The sequence below is a fragment of the Micromesistius poutassou genome (assembly GCF_964030765.1).
Source record: "Micromesistius poutassou genome assembly, chromosome: 7".
In the NCBI taxonomy this organism is placed as follows: Eukaryota; Metazoa; Chordata; class Actinopteri; order Gadiformes; family Gadidae; genus Micromesistius; species Micromesistius poutassou.
Window position 1 is genome coordinate 14,472,623 of NC_140277.1, and position 12,302 is coordinate 14,484,924.

Consider the following 12,302-nt stretch of genomic DNA (forward strand, 5'->3'; position numbering starts at 1 on the left):
AAGCGGCGAGCGCACCCCTGCCTGAACTGCTATCCCTCTTGTAGCAAACAATCACGGTGGTAAAACAGGGTTGACAGAGAGGTTCAACTTTCGCAGGTAGCTGCCAAAGTCTATAATAACCGCTCATAACTCCAAACGGGGCACTTGGAGGTCTCGGTCTATAGTGTTTTGGTGCGACTGCAGCCCCTGTCTCCCGGGGCCCCTCTGGCTTCCAGAGTGCTCTAAACACATCAGAGAGGCAGCTGCACTTCTGCTTGTTGCTAGGCAACTACTGAACGTGTTCCTCCAAACATGCAATGTTAGTTCTTTGTTGTTTTTTTTCATGCGTTGGAAGATGCAAACTTCTCATGAGTAGATACTGTATTTTGGACTCTGTATGGAAATGAAAAAAATTAGCATTCTTTTAAGAGCCGAGCATAAAGACATGTGCCTTTGTGTCTCGTTGGAAACATTATGGTTATGAATGTCTCCCAATGCTCACATATCTGACTCCGAAGCTTTTTCTTGAGCTCAAATAAACGTTATTATCTGAGAAGGGAAATGTGGGTGCCACAGCAGAAAGGATACAGGAGAGTAGTTGAAATTAAAAATTGATTAAATAACAATTATGATTACAAACAAAACATGTCTATAGTCCTTTAGTACAGGAAACGGTTCAGACAAGACATGTATTAGGCCTGCATTGTTATTATTGTCATGCTGGGAACATACGTAGACGTCATGGGGGCCTGTGTGAGCAGAGCAACTGATGCATGTTAATAAGCAGGGCAACGGCCGCGGTGGCAGGATTACATATTGAACGAATGATGGGGGAAAAAAAAATCAGCGGCCTCACTCACTTTGCTCACCGCAGGAGGTGAACGATAGTGTGTGTGTTGTTGTGAAGCAGGCCGTCAACTGTATCTCTTTCTCTGTCTCTCTCTCTCTCTCGCGCGCTCTCTCGCTCTCTCTCGCTCTCTCTCTCTGTGTCTCTCTCTCTGTGTCCCTCTCCAATGTGATTAGAAGAGCCTAGAGCCACTGCTGCCACTGAGCGGAGCGTAGTCGAGTCTGTCCCAAAAGTAATAGCTTCTTCTTCTCAACTTAATTAAAAACCTCCCTCTGCCTTCCATGTAAGAAGGAGAATACTGATGGCTGATTGCAAGTCATATGATGCTGTGTGTGTGTGTGTGTGTGTGTGTGTGTGTGTGTGTGTGTGTGTGTGTGTGTGTGTGTGTGTGTGTGTGTGTGTGTGTGTGTGTGAGAGTTTGCTTGTTTGTTTTTATGAGTAAATATTAAAATGAATGTAAAAAAACGTATGAAATTTCTTCTTGTAATTAAAATACTTTTTGCCATCAAACTTTTCTTCCATTTCAAAATGTTGATATAAAATATGATTAAATGTAATTGTTTATACAAAGAGAATTGCAAAAATGTACTTTTTGTGTATTCTTAACCATGTCTCGTATCACCAGATGGTGTCTAATACAGGATATTCTCCACACAAGTGATTGGGGTAAATCTCTGGTACATCATATCTCGTATATTGGCCAACTCCAACTCCAAACTTCAGCTCCAATTTTCAGTGGTAAATGGTGGAGACAGGTTGCATATTGAGGGCATGTAGAATATGCTGTGACCACTTGCATTTTCAAATAGTTGGAAGAAGCTGGCGATATCAAAGACTGAAGAGAGCAAACCCTATGTTTAGGTATAGGAAACTCTTACTTCAGACAACAGACAACAAAAGCATTTAATTTACTGTTAAATATACTGTGACCGTTTGATCACAGTATACTAAAGTTTTCTGATGAACACTGAACAAACTCACATATTTGGGCATTTATGTGACCCTAATAGTGGTGGACATAACACAAAAATAACAAATAACGAGATTTTTAAACGGTTTAGTCAAGATTCCTATCTATCTTCCTCAATAAATAAAATTGATCTTCTGCAGCCACCATCCACAATCTGCAGTACGAATGACAGCTTCTGCAGACAGCCATTCCTATGAGTGTAATGGATGTATCTGCTGTGTATCGGCGTGCCTTACAGCTGGGATCATGTCTGAAGCTAACCATGGTTCATTTATCCACGGCCGGAGGCATCTCTTCCATAGGATCTCTACAGTGGGGGGAGGGCGGTGCACTGACCAGATTGTAGGGACTGTGTATGTGTGTGTTTCTGTGTTTCTGTGTCAGTTCTCAGCACATTCCAATTAGTGTGCAATTGTGTGGAGAACTGTAGGTACCAGGAGCCTTGTGTTGACACACAGTATTCCAGATGGAGGGGCACTTAGCTTATTGTGCTTTGTTATGTTTCCGTGTGTGTGTGTGTGTGTGTGTGTGTGTGTGTCTATGTGTGTGTGTATTTGTTGTGTGTGGGGTTATGTGTGCATTTCGTGGGGCATCCATCAGTGCCACACAGCACCAGGCCAAGTATCTGCAATGCAGTCTCTGCCACGGCCGTGCACTGCTGCACCCACACAAAGCTCTGTGACACCGACAAACTCTCTCACACACACAGACACACACACACACACACACACACACACACACACACACACACACACACACACACACACCACACAAAACATAACAAAGGCTGTAGTCTGAAGCAGAAGTGCCACACCTTTGCGTGAGCATCCACACACATACACACACACGACACCACCGACACGAACACGCACACGTACCAAAATGATGCGTTTAGCTGCTAGATGCAGGGTCTGATTACACTAAAGCATCTTTCCCAGCTTCCTCCACCCCCTATTTCCCCTCACTCTGCGTCCTTCCTTCTATGATTCCTTTCTCCCTCCACTTGCCTTGCTGAACCCTATCACCCTGCTCCGGAGATCGGTGGAGCACAGGCCTGAACTCTGGATCCCTGATCACGTTATAGAGTGAATGAGGGAGGAGAGGCAGAAAGGCATAGCCCCTGAAGGAACACACACACACACCGGCCCACTCACACGCACGCGCATACACACATCCATACACACACATGCATGCATACATATAGATGCATACTTACTGTCGGCTGGTCAGAAAATGCAGAAGAAATTTTTTCCTGTGGGTAAGCAAAGAACTAATAATGATGTGGATACCTCAACACACAATGTTCTGCTAGTGTGGACAAAGAACAATGAACCAGGACACTTATGTATGCAAAGTTACACTTAACTTACTCTCAATAATTATAACTATCTATCTACCTAACGCTAACCCTATATCTGCACAATAAATAATATTCACATAAACTGAAAAAAAACCTTTAGAAACACATTCATGCAACCATACATGCTACTGCTAGTGGTACTGCTATCAACACACCCACACACACCTACACCTACACTTACACACACATATACACACACACACACACACACACACACACACACACACACACACACACACATATACACACACACACACACACACACACACACACACCACACAAAGACCTGCAAGAAAACAGACCAACACACTATATGCGAGCACACATACGAACACACACACAAAAACACAACCACAAACAAATAACAAACTGAGAAACTGCATAGGTTGTCTCTCCGGCTTCTACTTTATTTTTGAATAGTTGGAAACACAGCATGTTCTTCCATACTCCTTTCAGAATTCCTTTGATGAATCGCTCCAGGAAGAAATCTTTCAGTTTACACTTTTCACCCCCATCTTAACCCTTCTCTGTCTGAAACCTTTCATGTTCGTGCAGCGTTACATTTGGAGGTGCCCTGAAAGGACGGAAAGGACGGAGCTAAAAAAGCGATTGCAATGATTTGAACGATCTCCACAGACCCAGTGGACTATTGTCCTCCCTCCCCCCAGAGAGAAACACCTTTTGGGGTACATATTCACTTCCACATTCTGCCTCGTTTCAAACAATCCTATCCGAAGATCTTTTGGCCTTTTTTTTACCCACGTTACAAGCTGTTCGCCTTTATCTCAGAAGGGACTGTGGAGGTGTGAAGGTGATTTGGTGGTTGTTTATTGGACACAGGGGTTGAGGAGGAGCGGTGAGCAGTTATCTTTATTGGATCATGCTGTGCAATAATGATATCTGCACACAGCCCAGCCAGACCCCCTGTCGGTGGTCCTCTGGCTACACCGTCGCCATCTTAATCCCAGTGGGGACCCCCCTGCCCCAGGCGGAGATAATGAGAATTTAACTTTGAGGGAGAAAAGGTAATGCTTTGGAACCGATGTTGTAGTGCTGATTGTGTGTGTGTGTGTGTGTGTGTGTGTGTGTGTGTGTGTGTGTGTGTGTGTGTGTGTGTCTCTCCTTAAAATATTCATTCACTTCAACTGAGATATTCAGAGATAAAAACACATGGACACACACACACACACACACACACACACACACACACACACACACACACACACACACATTTTGTGTGCATGTGCGTGCCCTGTGGGGGAGGATTTAGAGGGGTGAGGGGTCCTAGAAAGAAAGGAGATTGCCAGTGCCCCCACTGTGGGCTTTGCAAGGTATGTGTGTGTGTGTGTGTGTGTGTGTGTGTGTGTGTGTGTGTGTGCGTCTTTCACATATGCATGCATAGAAGTGCATGCACATGTTTCTGTGTGTGTGTGTGTGTGTGTGTGTGTGTGTGTGTGTGTGTGTGTGTGTGTGTGTGTGTGTGTGTGTGTGTGCCCACCCACAAATACATACCTGTTTAGTACGCCGGATTATGGCTTTTGTAAAGTCAATTTGTAAAGTGCATTCATGAGGTGGTTGGCTTTTGAGTATACCTTGCACAACATGTTTCCACTACCACATGTCCTCCAAACTACCTTTCATAACAGTCCTTTCAAACCTAACTATTCAACCTTCAAACTGCTTGGTGGTGCGCACCTGACGCACCACCACCAGCACCACAGCTGCCCTGTGTGGCGGGGGGAGGGGGGGGGGGGGGGGAGGGAGAGCATGAATGGAAACAAGACGGATGGGCAGGAAATGAAAAACACATGACACACAATAAAATAGTAATTTACAAAGTGGAGAGTGTACGGATTAATAACTGGGGAAGATAGGGAGATGGCAGTTGAACGCATCCATTAGAGAGACAGCTTCTACAGGAGAGTGGTGGTGAGAAGTCAGGTCAATTCAATTTTATTTGTATGATCCTTAATCACAGTTACCGTCTCAAAGGGGTTCACACAACCCATTGTATGGCACCCATTTAACCCTCGCCCTCCAAAGAGCAAGTCAAAACTCCCTTTGTTATCAGGGAAGGAAACTTGGGTAGGAATGCAGAGTGAAGGATTCCTCCTTTCGGGGATGGTTAGGAGTGCAATGGCTGCCATAATGGACAGACATAATGATAGCGTAACAAGCAGAAATGTTTGAGTCAAGTTAAATGTAAGCAGGGCTGGAGCCCGGCTGCGTGCACACTGCAAAGGCGCTAAGTCAATGATGATGACAGCTTGGTTTTTTGAGCGCTAGGACACAGATCCTTGTACTCTGTACAACCATTTCTACTTTGATCTCCGAGGGTAGATTAAGCCTGGCAACGGCTCCCCTGTCAAATCAACATCTGCGCTGGGGAGCGGGCCCATGTGACGCTGCAGGCAAGGGATTTCTTTGTGCTTTGAGTTAACAACACCTTTTTCGGACGGCTTGCTCCAAAATGGCTCCGGTGTCGGCGCCAATCAGAGGGCTTATGCCGAGTGCTAACAATTACAGTTGTGAGGCGAGTCATGCGTTCAGCTCATCAGCTCTGAACTGAAGAGCTTTAACTAAAATACTGAGCCCGGTGTTGTGTGTCGTTGGTGTTGCAGCAGGCAGACCCATTTGTATGCGGCGCGGCCCGTGGCTGCACCTCCTTCTCCTCCTCCTCAGGCTACCATTACTTATTGATGAGACGGCAAGGGCATTTCAAGGTCATCTAAAGCATGATCAAGCATGCGAGTGCATTGTAAACGACAACACGGTTGAAAAGGAACAGGAAGCCATGGCTGATCCGGGGGGGGGGGGGGGTTAGGGGGATCCTACTGCACTGGTCTCATCACTACATCGCTCACCGATAGGTTGAGCCTCTCTGCCCACCAGCAAGGTGTCGGTTCTTATTGTACACGACTACAACCTGATAGACTACAACCTGACTACAACCTGATGTCTTTCCACTGTATTATGTATGTATATATATATATATATATATATATATATATATTCTAACACATACTCCCTCTGTCAGAGCTCATGAAATGGTGGACATGGTGGATAGAAACCCACACAGACAGTCAGACAGACAGACAGACAGACAGAGAGAGGGGTTGTGTCTTGCCTCAAGGCAGGACACAAACAGACAGGTGGGTTGACTGAGAGGCAGGCAGGCAGGCAGGCAGGAAAGCAGTAAGGCAGGCAATCAGTCAGACATGCAGATGTATTGTTCAGTAGCCTGCCCACCTGCCCACTGCCAACGACTGTTCTCTATGTCAGGCTTGAAGGACGTCATTACTGAAACACCCACGTAAATGTCACGCCTTAACGCACCTTTATCCTCTCAATCGAGAGAGAGAGAGAGAGGGGGAAGTGGAGGGAGAACTAGAGTAGGTGTAAGAAAGGGGCGATGGATGCCATGAAATAAAGACACAAACACAAAAAAATAAGTAGTAAATATTGAGCAACTGAGCAATTGGATTATTTCTGTTCCCATGATAGCTGATTTCCGAATACAATCTAAGTTAGTTGTCAGGTGAACCGTATGGGTGTCAGTCATCTGTGTGTGTTTTCCCCTTCAGTAAATGTAGCGTATGATTACAGCAGCCATTAGGCGTGTTCACTCTCATCAACATCAACATCTCAAATGGATTCCTGTCTCGTCAGCGGTTTGTGGTTAATTATTATGAGGACTGAAGCCGTGCGACCTGATTAGTGTTCGGGCTTATTGGAGTTAATCTGAAACGCATTGGGGTTCGCTGTTGGAAAATGTAAACAGGGGCTTTGCCAAACATACGACACATAGACCCCCTGTGTGTTTTTCGTTCCAGGACCCATCTGTCACACAGCCGCGGTTACCTGAGGCGGGCCCGGGTCACTCAGATTGTCATTTTAACAGTAATAGCAACAGTAGTAATAATGCTGTCAGCATTACTTATTCAAAGAAAGATTATTGCTACTGCCAAACTAACTGGTTGTTGCATCACATGGTTGATAGCACTGTGTGTGTGTGTGTGTGTCTGTGTGTGTGTGTGTGTGTGTGTTTGGGTGGCCGAATGTATGGCCGTAAATGACAAAGTGCTTTGAGTGCCTATACAGTTGGGAGAAAAGTGCAGCATAAATGCAGTCCATCTCCCTGGGCCGTGATTCATTAAGACCTGAAATGCTTACATTGTTCTTGTGGAAGTGGAATCCATGCACGTCTCAAATGTAAATGTATATATATCTACATAAAATGCTGATGTGCGTGCTTATGTTTCCATATAAAAAGTCGCATAGTACCTAGTTACGCATAAACATAGTCCGATGCTTTGGTCCAGGTTAAACAGACACATAAATCGGAATATGGAATAAGGGAAACGTATACTTTTGAGTTACGCTACCTTTGCAGAAGCGCGGTGGTCCACGACTGCTATAACCAACGCTAGCGCACTGCCCACCAGTATGCTACCACCTTTCAAAGGCCCAGACCTAAATGTCTTATCAGGAGCAGAGAAACTGAGTCAGGGATACAAAGACGCTGGAAAGAGAGGAGTAAGCGCACAGTATGCCGTCCACCACCCAGCGCATTATTGATCCCGGGGCGACACTGTCTCTGGCCACAAAGCACAGCAGAGGTAAATTGGGTTGTTTTTCCCGTGGATTGATTGACGTCTGGGGCCTGCGAACGACGCTTCTTCTTTAGACTGGTTCCATTGGACTGCAATGGATTTTTCCCCTCAACATGGCAGCCTTCATAGAGTGCAGCAGCAGAGCTTGGGACCACCCGGGTGGTGACTGTGAAGCTAACCACAGTGCTCTGTGGACGTCACATCAGCAGCACCCGGGTAACCGCGGAACAGCCTTGTCCAGGCAGGGGCTCCGAAGGGAAATCTGCGGAGTTAAAACAAATCCCTTAACCCTGTTATGCCTCCGATAGCAAGTGTGGCAGGGCTACAGTGTTTCGATGAAATCGACAATTCCTCGTGAATCCTGGCATTTGCTTGATGGATTTGCATGTGCAGAGTATGTCGTGATGCAAGTCAATGACAGTGTCACTGGGACACGGATAATTGGACAGCTCTATTGCTCTTTGATGTATGTGTGTGTGTGTCTCTCTCTCTCTCTCCCTCTCTCTCTCTCCTCTCTCTCCTCTCTCTCTCTCTCTCTCATAGTTCTCTCATATTATAGTTCTCTCATATTATGTAATTGGATTAAGGGACATTGATTAATGCATCTCAGACAGAATAGTTGCTCACCACGGACACATTTCCCATTTATTCCTGTTTTCACGCTTCAGATATACTGTATTATGTTTGGGTTATATTGGATTAAATCTACAAGTAGCTTGGCTGCTCCAGAAGCAGACAGTACAGAGTAATATAAGATAGTACTTTATTGATTGCAGATGGGAACCGCTTCTATTCCTATTTATTTAGTATGGTTTATTTCACTTTCAAATCTGATGTTAGACTCACATTCAGTGAGTGTGTTTCAACCACTATGAATAATGTATTATACCACACACAAAATAAAATGGAATAAAAAATATGGCATTTTCTATTCGAGTACGCTGTTCTGCTGCTTTGGTCTGAATGTTTTATGACCATTCATATAGCTACTTCGGAACTACTACTTTGTTTTATTTGTGTTTGTCATGTCAATTTGTTTTAACATGTGAAATAATCATTGTTTACATCCATGTAGAAAACCATGACGAATAAAATGAATAAAACAACTATAGATATAAATAAATACAAATAAGTATTGAATCCTCCTAATCCAGAATAGACTTAATGTGTACATAATTGTGAATCATAGTTGTTGATTTAGTCTAGTTTTATGCAGAGGCTCAACTTTCAACAACATTATTTAACCAAACAGCTTTTTTGCGATCTCATTGGCCCTTCCTTCCTGACCTGACCTCACATGGCCCCAACATTTCCTTACATGCCAATTATCAACACTGTTTCATATTACTAGCTACCCCCGGGGGGGCCAATCAGCAGCCTCTCCACCCGCTATATATTATGCTCCTAATTAAGGAGCAGAGTGATGGATCAAAATGTCCTACCTCACCCACTCATTATAGCCAAACACGCTTGTTGCACATTTCTTTCCACCTCAAAATAGAAATTGAAAATCTAGCAGGGCAAATAACCTTGGTTGACATTAATATTGTTCCCGTCTGGGACTTTACGTTGATTTGACATTTTCATCAACTTTTTTCCCTGTATTTTTCTCAAAAAATATTTAAGGAAGCTGTAATGTGACTCTAATGGCCGTATCAAAATGAAACCAGATTTGTAATCACTTAAGCATGTCTTCTCTGCTTGCTTGACTTCTCTTGGATACATGTTCCAAACACGCTGCTGATGAATGGCTGGTAGGAGCCTCTTAAAGTGCTCCCATTTTTCTTTTTCACAAAAAAAAGGCAAAAGCAATCAGCACTGTAGTGTGGTGTTAATTGGAACATGGCTCTTCATCATAGCTGGGTTTTTTGTTTTTTCAACATTCTAAGCCATGCATTAAACGATTAAACCTAAACTGCTTTCTCAAAACACCCCACGGTTCATGACGGCCCACTGGTCTTCAAATATCACTTAATGTTTAAATTATTTCACCCTTTGAAAATAACATTTGTTAATAAGGGCAAACTAAGAAGCAGAATTTTTATATAATGAAAAATATTAAATGCACAGTGAAGACACATCAATATAAGTCATTACATGTTATGTAATGTAATCATGTTTGTCATGTCTGTATTCGTTATAAACATGTACTACACACAATGTTCCAGGCTCTGGGACTACGGTCTACTGCTACAACTTCTCTGTGTATTTGCTATGTTATTCCCATTTCACATATTGGGATAGAAGCCATCTTCCAGATCCTTAAAAACAGGCTCCTTGACCACAATCTATTTGCCAGTGACGTGTTTAGAGACCCATCTGCATTTTATGCAAAGAGGCAATACATCTGGGACAGTACAATATATATTTACTTATACGGTTCTTGGCGCATTGCCATTTTTTGACGTTTTAAAAACGGCCCAGAAGTCCCACTGTGGTGGTCCCCACGGTGATGAGTGTAGTAGACCGGGTTCACAGAGGTGTCCTCGTTGGAACACCACTGGTGTGGCTCATCACCCTCATTATGGGTCTGCTACTGGTATGGACCAGCACACGGCTATTAGACCAGACCAGAGCAGGTACGTTCATTACCCTGGTGGATAAAGTAGCACACCCGTTATCAGTGTTACGGGCGCCGGCTGAGAGCACACGACGACGACGCCCCTTGTGCATCGGGCGGTGAGCGATGGTTCACGCCACAGCTCCCCATGGATGATTCCCTTAGTTTGTACATAAAGTGTCTACAAACTCAGGGCGTACCAAAACGCATCCCTGAGAGCGCCTTCAGTCCGGGCACGCCGTGATGTATCACCGGGGGGGGGGGGGCGTCCGGCTCTCCAACAACACTGGCGGCTTCCCGGCAGTATTAATCACGGCGGGATACATCATTACAGGCTCACCATCCATCATTTACTTGGGGACATCACAGGGTCTAAACAAACAATATCTTCAAGGTATTGTGTGTAGCCCGGTGTAGTACCACGGCGCATTGTGGTGGGGGGGCAGCCAGCCGTGAGGAGGATGGCACCTCGGGTTGTGAGTAATTGGCTGTTAGCCACTTGGTCTGCTCCGGAAACCTGCACGATATATTTTATTTTGTGGCGTTCCTACAATGTGTTTTCCTTTTCCGTTACACTAAGTGAAAAGCGTCTGTGGGCGATAACGCCGTTGTCTGAGGAGGTTTCTTGAAGAGAAGACCAATATCTTGTGAAAACAACGATTATTGCGGTAATCCTTTGAGTACTATGAACACACATTATTAAAGCAAGCTTGTTTTTCACTAAAAATCTACACGCTGAATTCATTCATTAGTTTTCTCTGTTGAACAATTACAAATTTGATATCCATGCTGCGTAGCACACACATTAACTAGTTAAATGGACAGCTTGACTTTGTGTGTTTTGGTATGTTCTGTGTTGACTGTTATTGCTAGATTACAGGAGCCAGACAGAGAAAGATGATTGTACTGAAGCGTGACGAGTGAAAGGCTAGTTTGGTATAGTAAGATCAATTTCTGTCAGAAGACCTGATTATAGAGGACACACTATGTTCATATAGGTTCCTTACACACACACACACACACACACACACACACACACACACACACACACACACACACACACACACACACACACACACTACCCGCACAGTGCAAATCTGCAGTCGCAATGTTAGACACTTATTTGACAAACTTATTTCTCAAACTTTCATTTGACGATTCAATTCCTTATTCATCAATTTAATTTTGTTCACCGAATCAATTGAAGCCAAAGTCCCTTGCACTGTATGTGTGTCGACGTGCTTGACAAACGAACCTGATGGTGTTTTGTTTGTTGTTTGTTGTTTGTTGTTTTTCTTCTTAGTTCTTCTCCCCCAGTACACCGCTGACAGGGAAACGCCTAGTGGTTGTACGATGAGCTCGGAGCAAAGGTCCACCGCTAACGTCCTGTGTGTGTGTGTGTTGTTCCCACAGCCTCTCCCACCGTGCCACCTCTGCGCTCAGAGCACTTCAAGCCGTGCCACGAGCGGGACCTGACCTACTGTCTGAACAGCGGCGAGTGCTTCGTCATCGAGACGCTCAGCGGCCCCCACAAGCACTGCAAGTAAGTGGCTTCTGCTGTGCCCTCACCGCCGTGACGCTACCATGTGGCTGCCACCGCTATGCCTTTGTGTGTGTGTGTGTGTGTGTGTGTGTGTGTGTGTGTGTGCTGTGTGTTGTGAAGAGATCTGACACCCACCGCATTCGGTGCCCCTGTGTGATTGGATTGATAACTTGGTTGAATAACGTGTAGTGTTGCCCTCCCCCTCCTCTTTCGGTTATATCTGGAGGTATTGTTGTTGTCTGGGATTTAAACTGTTTTGCTTCGCTTTGTGTCGCCCTCTGTCCACCACTGCCACATCATCGTTCTGGTCTCCTATTCCGTTTTTTTCCCTTTTCAGTATTACTCTGATAATATCGGATTTGGATATGATCAGGATATTGAAAGGTTAGGGAAATGAGTTGCTCAGTTACTCTTAGGCATCCTGGAAAAT

The 12,302-nt window shown here is 44.6% G+C and overlaps 1 protein-coding gene across 1 annotated transcript in view; it reads left to right on the forward strand.

Annotated features, from left to right (window-relative positions):
- The window catches only part of nrg3a (neuregulin 3a), a gene marked incomplete at both ends in the record, with an annotated part of 227,672 nt that overhangs the window by 117,393 nt on the left and 97,977 nt on the right, over positions 1-12,302 (forward strand). Inside the window, one exon of the mRNA XM_084470218.1 lies at positions 11,743-11,872. Within this exon, the coding sequence (XP_084326344.1) occupies positions 11,743-11,872 (130 nt within the window). The remainder of the gene's footprint in view (positions 1-11,742; positions 11,873-12,302) is intronic.